A 24,571-nucleotide genomic window follows, 5' to 3' on the forward strand; every position below is an offset into this window, starting at 1 on the left:
TTATCTTTGATTTCATCTTCTGCTGCTTCTTCCCTTCCTCTCCCGAGGTTCAAGTGGGTCCCAGGAACTGGACAGACCTCTGTCGGCTGAAGGAGAGGAAGACTGCTCCTTTCCCCTTGATGCCCTTGGACGTCTAGGGACTGCCTCCATACGAGGAGGCAGTGGGTCTCTCGTTGGCTCTTCCCAACCTTCAGGTTAGGAAACCGATTCACATACCCCTGGGTTTTGTGTTTCGGGAGCCACGGGCTTGCAGACCTCGGTTTGCGATCTCGTTCCCAGTCCTAGAGGTTTCGCCTCTAAGACGGGGGCTGCTTCGGGTGCTCGTTTGCGAGCTGTTCCAAGTGCTCGAGATTCGGTGGAATATTGAGTATCCCGATCTGGTCTGGAGAGTACTCTCCCTAGCCCAGTTCGGGAGCAGCGCGAGAGAAAGGCCCGAGGCACCAGGTGTCTCAGCTCTTCCTGTCATCACCACAAGCGCTTCCTGAGTGCTTACCAGTGCTCGGTCGGGTTTGCAGCCTGGAGTCTTGATCCTACGGTTCGAACACCAGAAGAAGCAGGGAAGAGATTCCCTTCTGGGGTCCTGTGGGACTTCTAGGTACTGACTCTATTCTGGGAGACAAGTTTCTCTTGTTGGCTCTTCCAGCCCTGGGGCGGGAACAGATTCACAATCTCCTCTGGGGTCTGGCATTTCGGGGGCCACGAGAGCGTGGCCTTGAGAGGCCACGCCCTTGTTGCCAATCTTAGAAGTCTGCGTCTAAGACTGATTCTGTGCCTGGCTCTTTCCAATTTCTTATGAAACCGAAAGCAGCTGCTCCCGATTTTTGGGAGTTTCATGGGTCGCTTGAATCCTATAAATCACAAGCGCTCTCCTGACGAGAGGCACAGGACGAGAGAAAGTGCCGAGAAGCCCAAGTGTCTCGGTGCCAAGATACCCAGGAGTCTGGGTACCGAGACGCCAGGTGTCTGGATGCTGAGACACCAGGTGTCTCGGTACTGCCCGCCAGCTCTTTGGTTGCTTGGGCCGGGTTTCATCCTCGTGTCTTGAACCTTAGGGTTCGAGCATGCAGGATAGCAGACACAGAATTCCCCTATGAACCTTCTTCTCGAGGGGCCTCGGCCTCGAAGGAGTTTAGAGTTCGGGAAACTAGTGCTAGTTCATGGCAGACAAGTTCCGCCCTGTCCAGTTCCGATTGTGTTCGCGCTTTCGGCTCGGCTCGCTTGGCTTGCTCGCTCAGCCCAGCCCCTGGTCGCTCTTGCGAGACTGGCTCGGCATGACTCGTCCCGTCTGCTTCCCAGTCCACCGCATACCACCCTCTGGATCGCGTTTGCGTGATCGGCTTGGCTCGGCCCCACTTGGTTTTTCTGAATCGGGTTCTTGGCTGTTCGAGTGAACTTTTTGCTCTTCCCAGGAAAGCGCTTTGCCACGGCACAAGCGCTCTTCTTCCCCCGAGTGGCAGTAATCTCCTTCAGTTGATTATCGCTCACGGTCTGCCTCCCCTGCTGGTCTTACTGGCAGGACAGGTAGGGGTACTCTTTCTCCTCACCTGTTCTCTTTTCCTCTCGGGTGTTCCGAGAGGCGCAAGATGGACTAAGAGAGCTCCGACGAATTTGTCTTTGGAGTTCGGCTGCATGGCGTGCTTTGGGAGTCAGCCCCCAATTGTCTTGTAGTACAATCAGGTAACTGAGGAGGGTTTCTTGGGATCTGTCAAGGTCTCCCTCCAAGGAGAGAGGTATAGGAGTTTCATGCTTCGGAAGCAGTGTAGGTCTTCCTCTTCAAGTTGCGATCGCCCTCGTTTTTCAGAGAACTTCGCGCCGATTCGTCAGCGCAAGGATCCCTGGGACAGGACCGCAGCTTCCCCAATGAATTATCTTCATCACTCGCAACCCTTGCAGTTCCTGAGGGGCCGAGAGTGTCGGAGGCCACTGCGGTCCTTGCTTCCGAGAGCATTCTTAACCAGATGAACTCTTTTCTTCGGAGAAGTTCATTCAGGTCAAGACACCAAACTTCTCCCCTGCCTCGACAGAGTACGAATTCTTCTTGCCTCAGAGGGTCTTGCCGACTGCAGTTCTGTGGGCAATTCTGGTGCTAAGAAGAAGGACTTTGTCCCAATTCAAATCTCCGGTTTCATAAGTCCAGAGTTGGCTCGATCCTTAGGAACAAACCTTTACTTGGTTCTGCCTTTCTCTTTCAGAGATTTGCCAGATACCTCGGTAATCAAGGTTTGTACCTACCAGGGCGCTGCCTCATCTTTTCGACAATGGCCAAGACATTTGGGTCCTAGTCATCTTGACTCGACCTTGAGTCCAAGCCAACCCCCCTCAACTCCTAAGAAGTCCCAGGCTTCAGAGGAAGATTGCGGAACACATAGCCCTCTACTTCCCTTCTAGGAAAGTGCACATAACTGTGTCTTTTTCCACCCTCTTTTCCATAGGGAGGAGGGAAGAAGGGAAGAGAGAAAGAAGTATTGACCAGGAAGGAAGAAGTCCTCCTACTGTTGATGCCTAGATGAAATGATACTTATCGAGTCTGTGGAGCTGGCAGCAACATTGTCGGAATCTGGGAATGGATTCCTTCAGGAGAAGTATCTATTTCCCTTAGGTCTCAGCAATTCTTTTCAGCAAACTTCCATCCCGCTCCCTCTCATGTGCTTCCCATTCGGGAATGCCAGCCCAGCTGGAGCCTATCGTCTCAGTATCCTGTCATCTTGCAGAAGCTTCCCCATGGTGGAGAATGGAGGTCTGCTTCCATTCCTCCATCCTTCTTTCCTCTTCGAAGTATGAGGAAAGAGTTAGGCTAATACTTGATTGAAGGAACCTTCGAATATGCTTGCATATTCCCCTCACATCGTGTGTCTACTTCCGGATTCACCGATCGAGGAATAGGCACACACCTGTAAGACTTTGTCTTGAAGTTGTGTGACTGAGACGATTAGTACCTTCTCATCAACATCATGGACTCAAGGCAGTCTTTTGGCCTTCCGAGAATTCAGGATGAGTTTTGCGACTCTCAGTGGTTTCGTTGAACAACTAAACCACAGTAGTGGCATTTCATCGACAAAAAGAGGGAATCGTTTTTTCCTCCTGTTTCATCTGTCGACATTTGCAGGTACTCGAGTGTTTTATAGCACACTCAACAGCTCAGTTAGCCAGATGCATTCCCGGTGGGGATGTATTGGTAAGCGAGCTTGGCCTCAGGTTTGAGTGATCGGGACGGAACGTGCTGTTCACTCTTTTCTTCACTAAGATTCACGAAGAGACTGCTCGACTGAGAAATCCCTACCATTTTTCTGTTGCCTCCCTGCACAACAAAGTCGGTAGTTTTTTTTTCTTGCTCCTTCATACCAGACCCAAGGGCTGCTATGGTGAGGCATGCTGTCTTTTTGGGAAAAATTGATATCTACGTTTCTCCCTCCGTATTTGTCTGTTTTGCTAGGGGTTCACAAGCATTGCTCACCCCAAGTTACAGACAAATGCTGGAAGACTTCGCCTTTCGCCCTACCTGATAGCTCTGCTTCTGAGGCATCGAGAAGAGTTCTGCTTGATCCAGCCTCCTGTAGCAGCTACACAAGAAGTATTTCTTCAGGCAGTACATCCCTGTGTGTTTAGGACTGGGAGACCTTCCAGCTTCCTTTGCAAGCACAGGCTTTCTCGCCAAGTGGCAACGGATATAGCTGGATATCTCTTGAAGTCCTCTGCAACAATGTCCCAGGAACTGGATCCGTCCTCACTGGTTGGTGTCATTGATGGAACTTCTTCTCAGGTCAAAGTCGCTCTTCAAGTCTGGACTTCCTTGTCTTCTCCGCCGGGGGTTGCTTCTCTCCCTTTCATTTGTGGAGAATGCAGGCCCTTGCGACCTAGTCTTCTATCTGAAATAGCCTTCTTCTTCTCAGTCGAGATTTAGCTAAAGATGAGAAGCTTCTTCGGTCGTCCTGTCCCAGAGAACTGTTCCCTGGGTGGCATGTGACTCGTTTAGGGTTCCTGTCCTGTGCTGTGCACGTGCCCTTACGAGAGTTGTCGGATAGAGATGTGCCCTCTTAGGACCATCTCTGATCTCACTCGGCCTTGGTGTAGAATATGGAAGAACAGGTGAAGGGGATCAATACCTCATCTCCTTCTCGGATGTCGTAGGTGGACTCCGAATCCATCAGCATCTATTGTTGGGTTTGAGTCCTCTTGTTCCCCTCCTCCTTGGACTTTGTATCGATGATCCAGATGAGTCGTTACTTTGTCCTATTAGGGAGCTGTGGTACTTTCCAAAAAGGCTTGACATTCCTAACATGGATGTCGTCGACGTTTTCTCTATACCCTTTCCAAAATGTATAGATCTCTCTGGCGTGGTTGTTTGGGTCTTCGCAGGTAAGGCATATATGCCAAATGTATAACAACAACAGCGAGATAAAATCATTTCTCCCATTACAGATATCAAATAAAACCTTTTTCGTTACGCAGAATTCCAAGTCTATTACATAGGTTCACGATTGATAATGTTTTTTTAAGCAATTACAAGAAACGGAATCAGAGTTTCTATCAATATGGCATCTCATTTTGGTGGTGTTGCCAGTACCTCACAGACGGATCCACGTGCGTTTAAATCCACGGGTAAGCAGCTTAAATTTTCTCTAGGGAGCACTTTCGGTGGTCACGGTCATCACGGTATTATTATGTCTGGAGGCATTTCTCGTTTCTACATATACCTTGATTTCTTAACATCGTAGGTAAAGAATAAATTGGTAAGCAAGGAAATATGAAATAAAGCATAACAGTAAGTTTGCAAGAGAAAATAAACATTCGTATACAGACAGATCTCTGTCTCTCTCTCTTTAAGAAGGTTGATGGGTGCAAATTTCTCTTGGAAAGGCAAGATGTAACTGTAGCTCGGTCAAGATTTTTGAGAGAGATGAAGCGTCGCAAGGAGTCAGGGCAGAAATTCGTGTATCTCGACGAAACTTGGGTCAATCAAAATTACATTGGGCTCAAGTGAAGTCTTATATGGCGAAAAAGAATACGTTCAAACTGGCAGACCTTAAAATTTTAGTGCAAGAAGCATCGAACAATGTCACGGCGGAAAACTGGAAGAATGCAGCGAGCACGTAGAGAAAATTCAAAAAGAGGATGCCCGGCAAGATGTGGCTGTAGACAAGTTGGTTGACAGTTTTGTCATCAACATAGCTGATAGCTCTGATGACTAGTTTTCTGAATAAATTATATATAAAAAGAGAGGATTAGGCCTACAGAGGAAACCTCTCTCGAAAAACAAAACGCACCTTGACTTTTACCTCAGTGGTGGTGTGGAAAAAAAGTTTGATTGAAAAAAAGTAGTCTTTTAAAACTTAAGATGATCGTTACTCCTCGTTATAGATAATATATAGACGACAAAGAAGTTTATTTTAATTCGTATTTCGAAAAATGAACAAGAAATATATCACCTATTTCTATAGCATTAATTAAATACTTTTAAGTATCTAATTGTGTAATAATGATAAATGTACATCTATCTACAAGTACTGACAAAATAGATAAGGTGATCATATAAAAAAATCCGTAAGATTTAGAAAAGAGAGAGGGAGAGCAGGGTGAGTAGCTTTAAAAAATCTTATAAGTATAGCCTCAGGGTTTGTCTCGAAGACATTTAAAGGTCTGTCACACACGTGTCAGTAGCCTGTTTTCGTAAAACTGGCAACAGGGCAGATCTTTAAAAGCCTCGCCAGAGAGATCTATTCGTCGTGGCAAGAGTATAGTACTATCTCTCTTGGGTGGAAAGTATCGGTATTGTCGTCGCCAGCTGCCGAGTACCTCCTTCGATCGCTTCACGAAGCCAATGGTTTGGTCCATCCCTTGCATTCCGGAAAGTTTCTGTCGGTCTGAAAGCATGACGTGGTCTAATAGATCACATTCTTGTCTTCCTGTGGTCTGGCTTACAGGCCCTTGGAACATTTTTTCCTTGGTCCTGTGGTAGCTGCTCAACAAGTTATGTTTTCTTACCCGGCTCCTTCAAAAGGACTACAGTAAACCCCAGTATTCACATTCTCACAATTCACGGACTCACGGATTCGCAGATTTCTCTGTGGAACATATCTACCAATTATTCACGGAAAATTCGCCGATTCGCGGTATTTTTCACCGAGAAATATTCACTAATTACTGTATTTTCATATAATTTTCATGACTAAATGCACTTTTTTTTTTTATAAAATGATTAAAATACTCAGGCGTAAGCATTTTTAGAGGGTTTTTCTTGTGTTTAAACTATCAAAATCGGCAGTTCTAAGTGTTTTTAGAGGGATTTTAAGTATTTGCGGATTTTAGCTATTCGCGGGGGGTGCGGTACGCATCCCCCGTGAATACAGGGGGTTTACTGTAGTAGCATCTTGCCTGAAGTGTTGGTTCTGGAGGTGAGAAGGATATCTTGCCTGAAGTGTGGTTCTGGAGGTGAGAAAGATACCGAGAGTGACTGGCCTCTACTCCTCCTCCTCCTTCCCCGTCCTCCTGCTTCTCCTTTGGGGTAAGAATAGGACTTGAACCAATACTTGCTGGATCTGGCATCTGATGCGGTAAGACTACACATCAAGCACCTGTTCTATTTTTCTTTTAGCATCATAGAAGCAATTCCGCTCCTTCCTCTATCAAGGGGAGGAAGGAGAGACTGGCAATAAGGGAAACCCTATATATCTCTGGTTTTCCTTACTGCCTCCGACTCTAGATTCATCCCAGCCTATTTTGTATGAGTTATGTTTCCTCACTCATGCGTAAAGGTCCAGTATCTGACGTTTGGTCTTGCAGTTCCTACGCTCCGATCAATATGTCAGAGGCACGGTACTCCTCCTCACTCTTTCGACCAAGAGTAGCCCAGGTGTGCAGAACTCCAGTCAGTTCAAGAGATTCACTCAGATTCCTCCCTCCAACCAGTGAGTCTTCCTAATGTAAAGGACTGACGGCTTGTATATCGTGTCTGAACAAATCACAATTTTTAAAAGTAAATTGTATTTTTCCTAACTATACGAGCCTGAGGTCCTTTACAATACATTTTATGCCCACCTCATGCCATCCCTCAATCTGAACCTGGACCAAAAGGCAAACTGGAATGTTTACATCTGGGCAGGCGGGTATTCCCGCCTACCTGACAGTAGTTACTACCTAACCACCTTGTTCAAGAGTTTAACGGCTGTGTCCAGCTTCGCCGTAAGTAATTCCTAATGTAAAGGACCTCAGGTTTGTATAGTTAAGAAAAATACAATCTACTTTTAAAAATTGTGATATTATTTATGGCGAAGCTGGAAATGGCAGTTAAACTCTTGAACAAGGTGGTTAGGCAGTAACTCCCCCTTGATGTGGGACCACCTTGACGTGGTGAGGGGGCTCTTGAACCCCAAGAATTTGTTCCCGGATTTGATTCCAAGAGTCTCATATATAATTATATATTTGTTTCAATTAATTTTTGTGGAATTTTCCACTTTTGCTAAAATTTATTGGACCTGTTTAATAGGAAAAGATATCATAGCTGGGATTGGGTTTACTGTATATCTGAAGCTAAATAGTGGGAATTGTGGTAGGACCATCAACTGCCCAATAATGTTCAGACCTATGAGTTATCAGATTGGTAGCTCAAAGGAGGAACTATTCTCCAGGGCTAGACCATGGATTCCATGAGGATCTGGTTCTGGGGATAGTATGGAGGAATGAGGTTATTGCATTTGACGACATCTTGTGTGAGAGAGAGAGAGAGAGACAACGAACAACGGCGTACGTAATTGTTGAATGATGTCATTAGAGAGTGTGGCTTTCTTTTGTTTACCTTTTGATTGTCCGTGAGGTTTCGTGTTTCGTTGTTTTGGGGGTGCGCGGAACTGTTTTTTTCGGATGATCGTGACCGGATAGGGAGTCTTGACAGAGATAATGTGCTGAAAGGACAGTTTTTCCGGTAGTTGATCAGAGTTTTGGTTGCGTTTTTTGTTTCAGTTTGTGTGATTTGGTATTTGTAGGCTTTGTGGTTGGAGTGTTTGTACTTGGGCATGTTTTGGGTTTTGTGCTGTGTTGGTTGCGTGATTGGTGTCGTGTGATAGCCTTGTTGTTTTTTCTGCTGTGTTCCGAGTGAGTTGAGTTTGAGTCTTCGTGGTTGAGTCTTTTGAGTCTTGTTTTTGGGTCGTGTTTGTGTACTGGTTGGGTTGTTGTTTTCTTGGTTGTGGACTGTTGTTGTGTGGTGAGCGTTGGCATTATCGGCGGTTGTGGTGACTCCGTGACCTCCTTCTGCTTGGCAAAACTTCCCGTCCGGAATTCGTAGGCCTAGCCTAGTACGAGGTGAGTGTATGTGCTGTTTTTTTGTTAGTGTGAGCGTGTGGTTGTGAGATCCCGCCACAATAGGACTCTCAGCATTCTATCCGGTTTGCCCATAACATGATTAGGGTGGGGATGATTGTATTCTTGCAATACTCTCTGTCCTAGCAAGTGGGTTTGGCTTACACTTGGGCCACTCTAATTGTGTTGTGCCATCCCCTATGGGGTAGGGTAGGGATGCGGACATTTGGGAGTCAGTTATCACTTGTGCCATTGGTAGAAGAATAAACTCCATGAAAGGCTGATGATATCCCTTTAAGGTTTTCAGGTTTTATTTTTTATTTTTTTATATATTTTTTATCTTTTTACTTTCGTCTCCAATCTTTTTATGGATAGTGACCCTAACGATCTAAGTACCCCTGGGCCCTTTGATGGCAATGACTGGGCACAGTTGACAACCGCTGGAACTTCCTCTGACAACCTTTCTCTGGAAGAGTCAAATAAAAATCCTGATATAATTACACTGGAACTCTATACTCCAGTACAAAGCAAACCAAAAAAAAAAAAATAATATCTTGGCCCAACCTTGACTCACTTTGACTCCCTCTTTGGGAGTGGAAGTTGGCCAAGATTCCTGACCTTAGAAACAGAGAAGAAAATATCTGCATTGAAATTAGAAAAATTTCTGTTGAATCGACATTCAACTACTGAAATGTCATCCAGACAAATAAAAGGTCAGATGTGGTTGATAAAAACCACAACAAAAAATCAGTCAGAAAACTACGTAACTATAAAAAATATTGACAATATAAGGGTACATATAAAAAAACATATGACAATATGAACAGTGTACAGGGTACCATAGAAAAGAATATATTGCCGGATTCCCTTAAAAAAAGGTACAACAATGTACCAGATTGCGAAATATACGACGTAGCCAGTAGATGGAGTAATGGAAAAACACTGAGAATAATAAAGATAAAATTTGAAGGTCGTGAATTACCCTTAAAAATTAAAATCATGGGCCAAAGCAGGGAACTGAGACCGTATGTTCCAAAACCACCACAGTGCTAAAACTGTAATATGTACGGACATACAAGGAAAAATTGCCGTAATAAATCCATATGTGCATATTGTGGATCTGACAAACATACCATGCAGTGGAGGTGTGGTGAACCAAAATGTGTGAACTGTGGACAGAATCACCAGGCAAGATCTAAGGAGTGTGTGTATTATATATACAATACAGAATTAAAATTACTTCATGAAAGAATTGGAATGCCTATAAAAGAAGTCAAATTAGAATGAAAAGTTAGAGGAATGCATGATCCTTCTAGGAAACAAACGTTTTTCAACTGTAATAAGATCAAACAATGAAACAAAAAGGGAAATAGATAAGAGTAACAAAACCCTGATAGGTAAATCTGAAAGAAGAGTAACAAAACCCTGATAGGTAAATCTGAAAGAAGAGTAACAAAACCCTGATAGGTAAATCTGAAAGAAGAGTAACAAAACCCTGATAGGTAAATCTGAAAGAAGAGTAACAAAACCCTGATAGGTAAATCTGAAAGAAGAGTAACAAAACCCTGATAGGTAAATCTCAAAGAAAAATAACTATTTTGCAAGGAGCAACTAATATAGCAAAGATCCAAGAAATGTTTACAAACATTTGTTCAAATTCATTTGCGATATTAAGAGAAATGGAGACACTAGAAGATAATACAAGTACCACAGAAATATTGTAAGAAAGTTATGAAACCTGAGCCAAAAGGCAAACTGGAATGTTTACATCTGGACATGTGGGCATTCCCGCCTACTGGACAGTAATTACTGACTAACCACCTTATTCAAGAGTTTAACGGCCGTTTCCAGTTTCACTGTAAGTAATTCCTAATGTAAAGGACCTCAGCTTTGTATAGTTAGGAAAAATACAATTCACTATTAAAAATTGGGATCTTTCAACACTTTACCTAACTTAGCCTAACGTAATACTACCAATAATCAAAATATTATCCACGGATCTCCAACTGTGGCATGTCCCAAAACAGTTCCTTATCTTTCTGAGCATTTCATCTCAGAGTAATCCAAAGACAGTCACAAAAGTCAACACAATTTGGGGATCACCACAGAGTTTAATTTAGCTATGACATTCAAGCTGAGGGCAGAAATTACTTAGAATCTCTTAGTGCAGTCTTCTCTACACAAAAGCACCTCACTCTTCTCTGATCCCCATCCCATTTGGGACAGACACTCTCTTAAGTACAGTAATTGCTGTGTACCTTGGAATGGAACATAAAAATGTATTCGGTCTCACCAGCTTTTCGACTGTTTTGTCAGTTGCCAATAGACTTATTCCCACTGTGGTTCTTGTTGGTAAATATCTACACCTAAATAGTTTCTGCTAAGGAAGTAACCAATCTTCTCAAGCTGCTTACACACTGGGGTGAAGGGTAGCAAGTCACTGCCCTGACAAACTCAGGAAACTGCAAGTAAAAGACAGAAAAGACAACATGAATAATCAATCACACACCAACACACAGACACAGAATTATAAAAATAAAAAAATATGATTGGTTTCAAAACACAGGCCTCTTCTCACCACCACAGAACCATCAACCTTGGCTTTTGCAGAGAGTGTCTGTCCAGTTGAAAAGCCCAGACCTCATGTTATATTCCAATGCATCATCAGAAGGTTGAGGAGCGGTTGTAGCAGACAGGCATGTAGTGGGTTTGGTCCACAGAGGAACAAGAACCCCGTATCATTCGGTTAGAGATGTTGGCAATGTGGAAGGCCCTCCTAGCATTAGAAGATCTAGTACTTGGCAGAAAGGTTGCACTCTTTTCAGACAGTTCAACAGCATTGGCATATCTGAGCAATCAAGGAAGCACAAAGTCAGAAGCTTTGTTCTGCTTTTCAAATCACATTCTCACTTGGTCAGAGGAAAGAAAGATCCTTCAGTTACCCCAGTTTGTGCCATGAAAAATGAACATTGTGGCAGACCAACTGAGCAGGATGGACCAGATTCTGTCTTCTGTGGAAGCTTTGGGGGACTTCTCTAATGGACCTGTTTGCCAACAGGTTCAGCAATTGCCATCCAGTGTACTGCCCTCTAGTTCAGGATCCTCAGGCATTGGCAGTTGACACAATGCTTTTAGACTGGTCTGATCTAGACCTCTATGCTTTTCACCCCTTTTGCTTTGATACAAAGATTGCTAGCAAAATTCTGTATGGCAGTGAATTCACACATGACTTTAGTGACTCGTGGTGCCATGCAGAGAATGGTTCCCAGACCTCCTGCCCCTGTCAGTAGATCACCCATGGCTTCTTCCACCAAGGAAAGGTCTCAAACAGCCAGGAGGTATAAGGTTTCACCAAACTCTCCCCATGTTTCAGCTGACTGCTTGGAGAGACTACCTTCTTACGAGCAAGGGGTTTTTCAAAGGAGTGCAAAAGGTCTATCCTTAACTCTGGAAGGGAGTTGACTAATGCACTGCATCAAAGACGATGGGCAGTATATAGGGCTTGGTGCGCCTCTATAAGGCTTTCCTGCACCTCTACCTCTGTGAATAACATCATTAAATTCTTACTTTACTTATTCTACAGCAGACATTTTTCAGTCCCTGCCATTAATGGATATTGATCCATATTAGCTTCTATATTGAGGCATGCTGGCCTAGGTATTTCATCTAACATGATACAGTATTAAGAAGGCCTTCTGCTCCTTCCCAGTTGATATTCCTAAGTCTGCAATTGAACCTCCGGTTTTGAATTTGGATGTAGTGCTTAAGTATTTATGCATGCCCCCATTTGAGCCCTTGAGCACAACTATCCTTAAGGATTTGACAGTGAAAAATGTTTTTGTTAGCCTTGTCCTATACAAAAAGAGTACTGTATTGAGCTTCAGGCTTTCTCATGCCGTGTAGGCTTTGCCACCCAAGGAGCAGTCCTTTTTTTTTTCTACCCCTTTTCTGGGCCAAGAATTACTTTAAGTCGCATCCTCTGCATTGCTCTTTTGTGATCCCCAGTCTGTCCTCTTTGATACCAGATGTGGAAGAAACTTCGCTATGCCCAGTCAGAGCACTTTTTGTATATTTGCCAAGGACTAGGGAAATCAGACGAATATGTCAACAACCTTTTTTGCGGCCCTAGAAAACCTGACTTACCCTTGTCACAGAATGCCATTTCTTGTCTGTTCAAGGCTCTGACCAGAGAAGCACATGCAAATCTAGACTATCTTTTTTATTTCTGCTTAAAGTAAGATTTCACTATGTGTGAGTGGTAACGACCACTTTCAGTTTCCTTAAGGATCTTAAGGAGGTGTAACTCCACAGTTGCTTCGCACTATCTGTGAGGTGTGGAAATCCAGTATCTTTCCTATTTAGTTAGGAAATTGTTGAATTTTGGGGAGCATGAAGGTACTGTACCTATGTTGTATTAGGTAAGGGCCTTCATTCTTTTACCATTGTTCCTCTGCTGGCCTAGGCACAAGGCTTTGTGTCCAACTTGCATCAGAGGGTGAGTGGTATCCCTAGCTAGGAACCTCCAGCATTGTTCAGAGGTCTTGTTACCCGATGAATTAGTCCTCGTTTGGCGGCAGTACCGGCAGACGGATACTAATCATTAGGTAAGTAGCGTCTTGTCCTCGCACCTTTCCCACCTCCTTTGCTCAGTGCAGGAATCAGCTATCATGGTAGGTAAGATTCATTTAAAAATAGAAATTTTTATGATTATATTTAGTTTTTAAATACATACATGTGCATCAAGCCCCACCCACTCGTGTGGACAGAAGAAAAAACTGAATGGAAAACTATAGACTCTCAGACCACCCTACAGGGATGAGTCAACAGACAGTTCAAACTAAACTAGAGTATCCTATTAATTTTTTACTTTTCACACTGTTGTCCTCTCGCATGATGCAGGAAATACAGCTATCATAATAGAGAGGTAAGTAGTATTTAAAAAATAAATTTTATTATAAAAATTTCTATATATTTGTATAGGAGTATACCTATGTATCAATAGGTGTTCTTTTAGTTCTGACTGCCATTTGTTGGGCTGTCAGACCCAGGTACAGAGGTCTCATTAGCACTGCTTCTACAAAGATGGAGTTCTCCAAAAGGCTGCTCTTACTTTGTCATACCCGAGAATCTTACTCCCTGAGAGAATCCATCATCTGGTGGTAGTGCTGTTTGAGAAGGATCCCAGATCAGGTAAGAATGTTATTGGTTGCATGTAAGAAATTTTTAGTTTGCGGGGCTGAGTGTAGTCTTGTCCAACTCCACTAACCCAACCATCCTTCTCTCAGCTTAATGGGTTGCCAAGAAAAATTCCAAAGAGAGTTAAAACATATGAGATGCACCTGGATGAGAACAGGTGAGCTAGACAGTCATCCAGGTCAACCAAACAATCTTGTGTATTTTGAATGCCAATCTCACTGCCAGCACAAAGATATAACTATCATTAACAGTGGGTAAGTATCCAAATGATAAATTTTATTGGGAAAATTTGCATGTTCCTTAAAAAAGTTTATTCTTTATCTCGGTGTACTTTTCCTTAATTGCATCTGAATGAGGAGATCATTCAAGATTTACAGTTTCTGGCAGTCTCAGTGCATTGAAAGTGTTCATTTTAATCAGTTGCAGGTCTGGCAGTTTCTCCTTTGTCACTGAAGGAATCATGAGTAAAGCATTATCGTGATGCTATTCAGCATTTTTCCATGCAAAAGCCATTCATTGCAACAAACCTTAGTGCAGTCCTTGCCTGTTGTATTTTTATTTGCAATTATATTTGCAACTTCTGACATTAGTTAAAAAATTTCTGTCCTGTGATAAGGCCCTCGGCATTGAAGATACTTTCACATGGAGAAGATATTTGAAGTGCGTCCTCCATATGCTAACCTACTTATTGTCACTTGTAGATATTCTCTGAATTAGCAGACTTATTGTTTTCCAAATGTCGTAAGTGTTTCAAGTTGCTGTTCGGGTCTTGGTTCATTGTATTTGTGCATTCACTCAAGGTTTTTTTGTTGTACTTTATATAGTAGAGTAACATACATTGATGTTTTCATACCATGTTCCAGGTTAGGCACCAACAGCTTTCGTGAGAAGCAGATGGAGGGGTTTTCTCAGAAAGTTCCAAGTGATACACATTCCTTTGGGTTTGCATCTTCTGCTCAACATTACAGCAATGTTCCAGCAGGATCTCAAAATGTTATGGAAACCATGAATCCTTCGCAGACTTATATAACACCATCTCACACCACACATCAACAGGTATTTTGTAGCTCTCCTTGTTCAGTAGTCTGTTCAGTATTAATATGGAAGCATGCACACAAACACACATATATACAGTATATATATATATACAGTAGAACCTCGGTCCTCGACTGTACTAGAACTCGACATAATCGGATTTCAACACGAAATGTTGAGTAAGTTTTGCGTCGGAGCTCAAACAACAAACCGGAATCCGACCCAATGAATCATATGATGTTTGTAGAAAAAAGAGTTTCGGGCGGCTGCCACTAGTTGGCGTTGTTGGTGGAGTTCTTCCCATGCTTATTTAAAAGCATTTAAAGCCCACACATGCTGCTGCTGCTGCTGTTGAAAAACAAGCCAGATTATCACATTAAATTAATAATACAGTATTTATAAGCCGAATTACTGTATGTCTGTTATCATAAAATTAAGAAAAATTTCCTAAATTACATCGGAACTCGGCAGCTTGTGGCAGATATAAACAAACCAGAGTTCCGACGTAATTTATGACATTTTTCTTAATTTTATGATAACAGACATACAGTAATTCGGTTTATAAATACTGTATTATTAATTTAATGTGATAATCTGGCTTGTTTTTCAATGTTATCATTATTAACAACAGTTTTCATGTGTACCTGTTTCAGTACATTTTGGTAGTGCCTGTAGGCTACCTAGCCTAGCCTATGGCACTCGGTTTTTTGATACAGTAAGCATTTAAAAATGTAAAAAGTGCTTCTGATACGGTAAGTTATTCAACTCTGAACTTATTTAATTGTAATTCGTGTAAAGTTTTGTATAGAAAGGCAAGGTTGGGGTAATGACTGGTGGTCAGGAATGGATTAATCCATTTTCAGTTATTTCTTATGGGAGAAATTAACTCAGAATTCGACAAAATCGAATCTCGACACTTCTGGAACGAATTAGCTTTCGAGGACCTAAGTTCTACTGTATATATATATATATATATATATATATATATATATATATATATATATATATATATATATATATATATATATACACACAGTGGACCCGCCTATTCACAGAAAATTTGCCTGTTCGCAATATTTATTTTTAGAGGAATATTCACAAATTACTGTATTTCCTATCATTTTTCGTAACCATTCCCCCCCCCCTGCTCCAACCCATTCAGGAGAAGATGAGGGAAAGAATTTATATTGAAATAAAATCTTACTGATTCACTATATTTTCTTTATACTGTATTAATATTAATATTGATATTAATATTAATATTGATAATATTTGAAAATTAGTAATATTAATATTATTTGAAAATTAGTAAATAATTTGTTTACCATACAAAACAAATAAACATATGTATATATGCATAGAAATTCTCTCATCTCAGTAAGAGAGAGAGAGAGAAAGGAAGGGGGGGAAGAGAGAGAGAGAGAGAGAGAGAGAGAGAGAGGATTATTATTTTTATTAATGTTATTATTTAATCTTATTAAACTTAATATTAATATTTGAAAATTAATATTGTAAATCATTATTTTATCATGAAATGTATATGTACGTACAGTAAAGTAGTTAGTCATGAAATATTATGAAAATACAGCGTATTGCTCTAAGATAAAATCCACGAATGGGTGAGTTTTCCTGTGAATAATTTATAGATGGGTTCCACAGAAAATCCCATGAATCGCTGAGTCTGCAAATTGTGAATCCGCAAATCTGGGGCGTCGACTTAGTGAATTAGTAAGATTTTAGTTCAATAAATTTTTTCCCTCATCTTTTTCCCAGTCTTGTCCGAAAGCTTTGGAGCGAGTTGGGGAGGGTGTATCCTGTCAAATATATCAAATATCTTGACATATTGACCATAAGGGTAGAAAGTGTTGTCCACTCTTGGTCAAATACATGTTGCCCACTTAGTGGTTTCTCTCTCTCTCTTTCTCTCTCACCAAAGGTGAGAGGGTGATAATTAGATAGAGAGATAGATAGATAGAAGGGGAGAGTGGTTGATAGAAAGATATACATAGTATCTTCTTCGTTTTAACATGCTTTTTCCCATTTTTATATGGGGTAAGCATGATGCCTTCTTTATGAAGGACTTTTTGATTTGGCGTTGGTGTAGGCCGTAGCCTTGATCGGCTGCCCTGCCTGACATTGCTTAGACCCCGGTAACGATGTGTACGTGGTGTATCGTACCAATCCCCAGCTCCCTTTCTCCCAAGCAGGGAGGAGAACTGGGCGGTTAGGTCGACAGTTCGAGATGTGTTAGGTGTCTGTTATGTTTTTAGAAGATGTTGGAGTGGCTTTGTTTATGTGTGTATTAGTCTGTAACACCCATTTGCTTTTCAGCAAATCTATCCTTTGATTACATACGTAATCCCGGGGTGTCTACACGGATAGCAAAGTGTCCGCCTTCTCTGACCAGTTGGCTGCAGATTTGAACTTGCGCCACGGACCTCTGCGAAATCCTAGGCCGCTGCTCTACCGACTGATCCATCGAGGCTTTAGAAAGATACTGTATACATAATATATACTGTATTACAGTATTGACATTTTTTATTGTTTAACTGATATAAGCAACTCAATTCATATCTCTCGCTCTCTCTCTCTCTCTCTTTGGTTGGAAAGGTTAGAAGTACATACGTATTATTTTTTGGGTAAAATGTTTAAGATGACTTTGAAATGATGTTAATATAATTTCAAAGATTAATACTACAGTAATAGGATATTGTAATAGTTTAAGGTATATTTGATGTAGGATGATACTTTAAGTATACATTTGGTATTTATAAGCATTTTTAGAGGGGGTTTCAAGTACTCACAGATTTTAGCTATTCACAGGTGGTTGTGGTACATATCCCCCGCGAATACGGGGGATCGACTGTGTTTGGGATAACTTGAGTGTTTGTTATGAAGAATATAGTTCCAGGGGTTAAGAAATTTTAAGTTGACCGATGACATGATTCTGATGAACTGTTCCTGTTGACCACTCCCAAAAACCCCACAAGGGGGTGCCATTAGAAACATCTTCAGCAGTTCTTATCAGCAGTGCAGACCACCGATGCAGTGCCACGACACTTCTCCTTTGTTCTTCTAGAGGGGTCTACAACTTTGATGGAGTGTGCACGATAGTCCCTACGCAAGTTGTTGACATGCGCAAGAGGATCTACAACTCCTCAGTGAGGATCTTTATGCCGCATATGCATAATCAGCATGTGACTGTAGAATTACGGGCCATGATGAAGATTACAACATTGCTTGCATTGCCATATATGGGGTACATAGCATGTGCTGAACTTTTACGGGTGCACAAAATAGTGTTCCTGTGTGTCCTTGGTGCTTTATTACAATTATGATGGTGACTGTTGCTTTTAGAAGCAATAAACTTTGCCACCTTAAGGAGAAGCAGCCTACATGAGTGTGTATGACTATTAATTGTGAGTCAGTACCGTATAAGTGTATCAGTGTGCCCGGGTCAGGGTCGACCCAGCGATAGGTGGACCAAACTCCTATTACGTGGACATGTGATAATGTTTGTAATATATGAACAATTGCTATGTTCAGTGATCCTGCAGGTGTCTCTAATAATTATTCAGCACTTAGCAGTTCTGGTAGAAATTCAGCACTCTTCTTCCAGATAGAAACTATCTCAATTCTGCCCTCGTGAGACCGGAAATCAGTTCAGTATTTAGGTGGCAGATGACTCGAATATGATTTGTGGGGAGCTTAGATACAGGATCACATGGCAATGATGGAAAGTTACACGGAATCTTTTGGTCTGGTTATAATTGGATGTTAGGGTGTGAAACGGAAGTATACATGCATACATGGATTACGAAATTGCTAAGGTGCAAGAGCTCTGGTGGAAAGTTTTTTATTCCTGTAAGAGAATCAGAAGTTCCTGGACATGTGTGGGAACACGAGGGAAATTGGAATTCCCTCTGCAGAAAGTAAGTGTTGAACTTTAAACTTACTAACCTTTACAAGTTTTACATTATTCTTTTATTTTAATATTATTTAACATTTTATCGTGTGTTTTTGTGTTTATAAGCTGGAGTTTAATAGTGATGGTTTTGTCTTTCCCCAGGAAAGTTTCAAATGGACCCATGAATAATTTGGGGAGATATGCTCCTGTGCAATGAGCATTTAAAATGGTGGATGTGGGAAATGGTCATGGAAATGAAACACAAGACCAAAATGACTTTGATAATTATGTATAACAGACTTAGGAGAAATGAGGGTTGGGTGGAGGCTCAATAGGGGACAGAAATTAATCCCTTCGTATCATGTTGCTATACAATTAATTTTTCTCTTTTTCCTTCCAGGTAATGCTTGATGAATTTTAGTCTGTTTTCCATAATTTAATTTGGCATGATTTGTTATCGAGCTTATTTGATGAACGCTATTTTTTAGTTAGGATTTGAATTACATAACTTTAGACAGATTAGCTAAGAGAGAGAGAGAGAGAGAGAGAGAGAGAGAGAGAGGAGCAGGGAGCGAGCTTCTCTGCTGCTGACAACAAGGATGCTAACCAGACTTCAGGTAAGATCTTATACATCCTTGGGAGGGGGTATATATATATATATATATATATATATATATATATATATATATATATATATATATATATATATATATATATATATATATATATATATATATATATATATATATATATATATATATATATATATATATATATATATATATATATATATATATATATATATATATATATATATATATATATATACAGGCAGTCCCCGGTTTGTGACGGTTATATGTTCGAGGTTCTCATCTTTTCAAATATATTCATCAGAAATTATTTCTGGCTTACGACGCATGTTATATGATGCGCCCGATCCGACGGAAGAAATATGGCCCCAAAACGGCAGAATAATCATAATTTGAAGGTTTTTTTATGTAAAACTCAATAATAATGCAGTTTACATCGTTTTCAATGCACCCAGAGCATTAAAAGTAAGGTTTTCTTATGATTTTTGACGATTTTATACTGATTTTACAGACGGAAGTCTCGGGGTATATATATATATATATATATATATATATATATATATATATATATATATATATATATATATATATATATATATATATATATATATATATATATATACACACAGTATATATGCTACTCCTCCCAAGGATGTAATATATATACTGTACATACAGACAGTCTCTGGGTTACGACGGGCTCGGCTTACAACGTTCCAAGTTTACAACGCTTATCGAATATATTCATCAAAAAAATTATTTCCTGGGTTACAACGCATGTTCCAGGTTTACGATGCTGACAACACCAATCCAACGGAAGAAATATGGCTCCAGAATGGTCAAATTTTGGAGTTTTTTTGTTGAAAAACTCAATATTAATGCAGGATACATTGTTTTCAAGACACCCAAAGGATTAAAAGTAAAGTTTTATTATGATTTTCGACGGTATTTCGGACGACACAGTCCAATGCCGATCAGAAGAAACATGCATCCAAAATGCCAGATTGTCAATATTTGGAGGGTTGTTTTCAATGAAATAAAAATGCAGGATTCGTTGTTTTCAAGACACCAAAAGGATTAAAAGTAAAGTATACTTACGATTTTCAACGGTATTTCAGACAATGCTGATCTGAACAGAAGAAATATGCATCCAAAATGGCAGAATGGTCAATATTTGGAGCTTTTTTAATGAAAAACTCGGTAATAAAAATGCAGGATTCCGTGTTTTCAAGACACCCAAAGGATTAAAAGTGAGGATTTCTTATGATTCTCGATGGTAATATTTCGGATGACTCGGTCCAATGCATACTACGGAAAAAAATTCACATTCGCGGATTTTTTCATAGAGCAATATTCACTAATTACTGATTTTTATTTATTTTCATGACTAAATACATTTTTTATGATAAATTATTTACTAATTTTCAAATATTAACATTAAGGTAACCACAGCAAAATATCGATAAAATTTTAAGTTAAAATCCCATGAAATCACAAAACTGCTTACTGATGCAGTCACTTCATTCAGCCTCTCTCTCTCTCTCTCTCTCTCTCTCTCTCTCTCTCTCTCTCTCTCTCTCTCTCTCTCTCTCTCTCTCTCCTCCCGAATAATTCACGAATAATTTCACTCTTTTGAGATTTAAGTAAGGTCAGCAGCCCATATCCCTCTTTCCCTGAATAATTCATGAATAATTTCACTTTTGAGATCTAAATAAGGCCAACCGCCCATATCTATCTCTCTCACTGTCTCTCCCCCCGAATAATTCCACTCTTGAGATTTAAGTAAGGCCAACTGCCCATATCTCTCTCTCTCTCTCTCTCTCTCTCTCTCTCTCTCTCTCTCTCTCTCTCTCTCTCTCTCTCTCTCTCTCTCTCTCTCTCTCTTTGTACTGCATATATCCTTCAAAGAAATATGGATTACTGTATATAAACATAACACATACTAAAAGTCCATCATCGGTTGTGTTACAATTTTTTTATTGCTTTGACATAGGCTTCATGACGACACAATATCGGCTCGAGGGATTAGAAGTAGCCAATAACAGAGCTCGTAGCAACCCCCTCTCTCCATAATGATACGCTGTTGGCCAGAAGGACTGACAGTAGCCAATAACACTTGTAACAACCCCCTCCCGCTCTCCTTGACGACATTCTGTTGGCAAGAAGGGTGGGATTTTGACCAGCCACAAAGCTTGTACCTCACAAGCTTTTCATACACTAGAAGGAGAGTGAGTAGTATTCTCTCTCTCTCTCTCTCTCTCTCTCTCTCTCTCTCTCTCTCTCTCTCTCTCTCTCTCTCTCTCTCTCTCTCTCCGAGATAAGAGAGAGAGAGAGAATGACTGCACAAGAATTTTTTAACAAATTTGTGGGAGATGGTGAGGACTAACCACATTTAAATAAGTAAATGACTTGCCTAATAATAATAAGTACTAATTTTCAAATGTTAATAAGATTAAATAATAATAATAATAATATACTGTAATTACAACATTTATGCATTTTGAAAGTAAATTATTTCAATTTTTAAACAAAGAAATATCACACCCTGTCTTTTGCCCAAAGCTTTGAAGCTATGGGGGAGGGTGGAACTGCCAAATATGTCAAATTACTTGACATTTCTGACCAAGGGTAGTAGATCAATTTCTCCCTTCCTTCCTTCCTTTCTCTCTCCCTCTCCCTCTCTGAGATGAGAGGGAGAGAATGACGGCACAAGAATTTTTTTTACAAATTTGTGGGAGATGGTGAGGACTAACCACGTTTGTATGATAGATAAATGACTTGCCTAATAATAAGTACTAATTTTCAAATATTAATAAGATTAAATAATAATAATATACTGTAATTGTAATTACAACACATACGCATTTTTATAGTAAATTATTTCAAATTTTAAACAAAGAAATATCACACCCTGTCTTTGCCCAAAGCTTTGAAGCTATGGGGGAGGGTGGAAATGTCAAATATGTCAAATTACTTGACATTTCAGACCAAGGGTAGAAGATCAATTTCTCTCTCTCTCTCTCTCTCTCTCTCTCTCGCGAGCGCCAGAAGGTAGAATGGGAAATGGATAGATATATAAAAATATACTTAGTTCAAACCTTCTCTCTCTCACTCTCTCAGGAAAAGATAATGCTAATTTGAGTCTCTTAACATATGCACACTGTTTGTGTTTGTGTGTGTTCATAGTGTTTTTAAAATGCACAGTAAAGGTAGTAGTACATCTTTGGAAGACAAAGAAAAAAGTTTTTTCTTGTTGTCAGCCACAGTAAAGAGAAGTGGATTAACGTTGCTCGAGATATTTAAGAGATAAACCTTTCCCTCTCTTTCTCTGTCTTTTGCCCATGCCAGCACAAGAATGGCTGAATGTAAGTTGTAGTGGTAATTCTCTCTCTCTCTCTCTCTCTCTCTCTCTCTCTCTCTCTCTCTCTCTCTCTCTCTCTTTGGCTGGAAAAGGATACTAATGTTTAAGATGACTTTGAAATGATATTAATAATATAATTTCAAAGATTAATACAGTAGTAATAGGATAATAATTTAAGCTATATTTAATGTAGGATGATACTTAAAGTAAAAATGGGGAAGCATTTTTCTGGTGGATAAGTAGTGAAGCAGTCTCTCTCTCTCTCTCTCTCTCTCTCTCTCTCTCTCTCTCTCTCTCTCTCTCTCTCTCTCTCTCTCTCTCTCTCTCTCCAAAACAGCAGAATGGTAAAATTTTGGACAGTTTTTTATGAAAGACTCAATAAAAATGCAGATTATGTCATTTTCAAGATACCCAAAGGATACTCAAAGGATTAAAAGTAAGGTTTTCTTACAATTTTCGACGATTATTTTGGTTTACGACAATTTTTGGCTTATGACGCAGTGTCAGAACGGAACCCCCCATTGTAAACGGAGACTGCCTGTGTATATATGTATATATATATATATATATATATATATATATATATATATATATATATATATATATGAAATTTTGATCATATCCTGATTTATATACAATCATGAAGCTACAAATGTCGTTTAATATCCAGTTCAGGCTACTTTAGGGAATATCCCCAATGGGGAATTATCAGCAAACGGGAATTTTTAAATGATAAATGGATCGGCACCACCGGTCTCAATCCCCTGACATGTTACCTTCCAACGACTCCATCCGATGGTCAAACCATTGAGCCACCAAGAGAGGTATAATTCCCCATTGGGGGTATTCCCAAAGTAGCGTGAATTGATATTAAATGACATTTATAGCTTCATGCTTTTATATTTATATATATATATATATATATATATATATATATATATATATATATATATATATATATATATATATATATATATATATATATATATATATATATATATATATATACATGTATACATACATACATACATATATATATATATATATATATATATATATATATATATATATATATATATATATATATATATATATATATATATATATATATATATATATATATATATATATATATATGCAGTAAATATATATATATGTATTAAACGGGGATGCATACTGTACTCCCCCAGTGAATAGCTAAAATCCACAAATACTTAAAACCCCTCAAAAACACTTAGAACTGTGTATTTTGATAGTTTAAACACAAAAAAAACTAAAAAAATGCCTATACCTGAGTATTTTGATAGTTTTATCACAAAAAGTGCATTTAGTCATGAAGATGATATGAAAATACAGTATTTAGTGAATATTTCTCAGTGAAAAATACCGTGACTGGGCGAATTTTCTGCAAATAATGTGTGTATATGTTCCACAGAGAAATCTGTGAGTTGGTGAGTCCTCGAATAGTGAGACCACAAATGCGGGGTTTACTGTATATATGTATATATATATATATATATATATATATATATATATATATATATATATATATATATATATATATATGAAAGTTTTATCACACTGTGATTTATATACAATCATGAAGCTACAAATGTAAGATAATATCGAAATTCACGCTACCTCGGGATATCTCTGTCGGAGAATTGTCGTCAAAGGGGAATTTATATAAGTGATAAATGCATTGGAATCGTCGGGACATGAACCCGTGACACGAAAACCCATTCAGCGACTTCAGTGGGCGTTAACCATTGAGCCATCAATGGTTAACGTCCACTGGAGTCGCTGTCAATAGGTTTTCCAATGCATTTATCACTTATATAAATTCCCTTCGACGACAATTCTCCGACGGAGATATCCCAGGTACTGAATTTGGATTATATTATATATATATATATATTCAGGCGGTCCCCGTCCGGTTCGCTTAGTTAACCGAAAATCGTATGTTCCGGAAAATCATTGAAAATCGTCAAAATATAAAAACTTTTAATGCTCTGGGTGCATTGAAAACGACGTAAACTGCATTATTATTGAGTTTTCATCAAAAAACCTTCAAATTATGATTAGATATATTTCTTCGTTGGATCGGCATAGCGTGAATAAGCCAGGAAATAATTTCTGATGAATATATTTTTTTCGAATGTCGTAATTTTTAGTTTATAAATGATATAT

At 39.6% G+C, this 24,571-nt stretch overlaps 1 protein-coding gene across 4 annotated transcripts in view; it reads left to right on the top strand.

Annotated features, from left to right (window-relative positions):
• LOC136850252 (uncharacterized) overlaps positions 1 to 24,571 on the top strand; it is a 355,341-nt gene that overhangs the window by 21,147 nt on the left and 309,623 nt on the right. For all 4 annotated transcript variants that reach the window (XM_067123923.1, XM_067123921.1, XM_067123922.1 and 1 more), the window contains exon 2: positions 14,352 to 14,544. In XM_067123923.1, coding sequence (XP_066980024.1) covers positions 14,383 to 14,544 — 162 coding nt within the window. In that variant the 5' untranslated portion in view covers positions 14,352 to 14,382. The remainder of the gene's footprint in view (positions 1 to 14,351; positions 14,545 to 24,571) is intronic.

This window comes from Macrobrachium rosenbergii, chromosome 21 (genome assembly GCF_040412425.1).
Source record: "Macrobrachium rosenbergii isolate ZJJX-2024 chromosome 21, ASM4041242v1, whole genome shotgun sequence".
NCBI classification, from domain to species: domain Eukaryota; kingdom Metazoa; phylum Arthropoda; class Malacostraca; order Decapoda; family Palaemonidae; genus Macrobrachium; species Macrobrachium rosenbergii.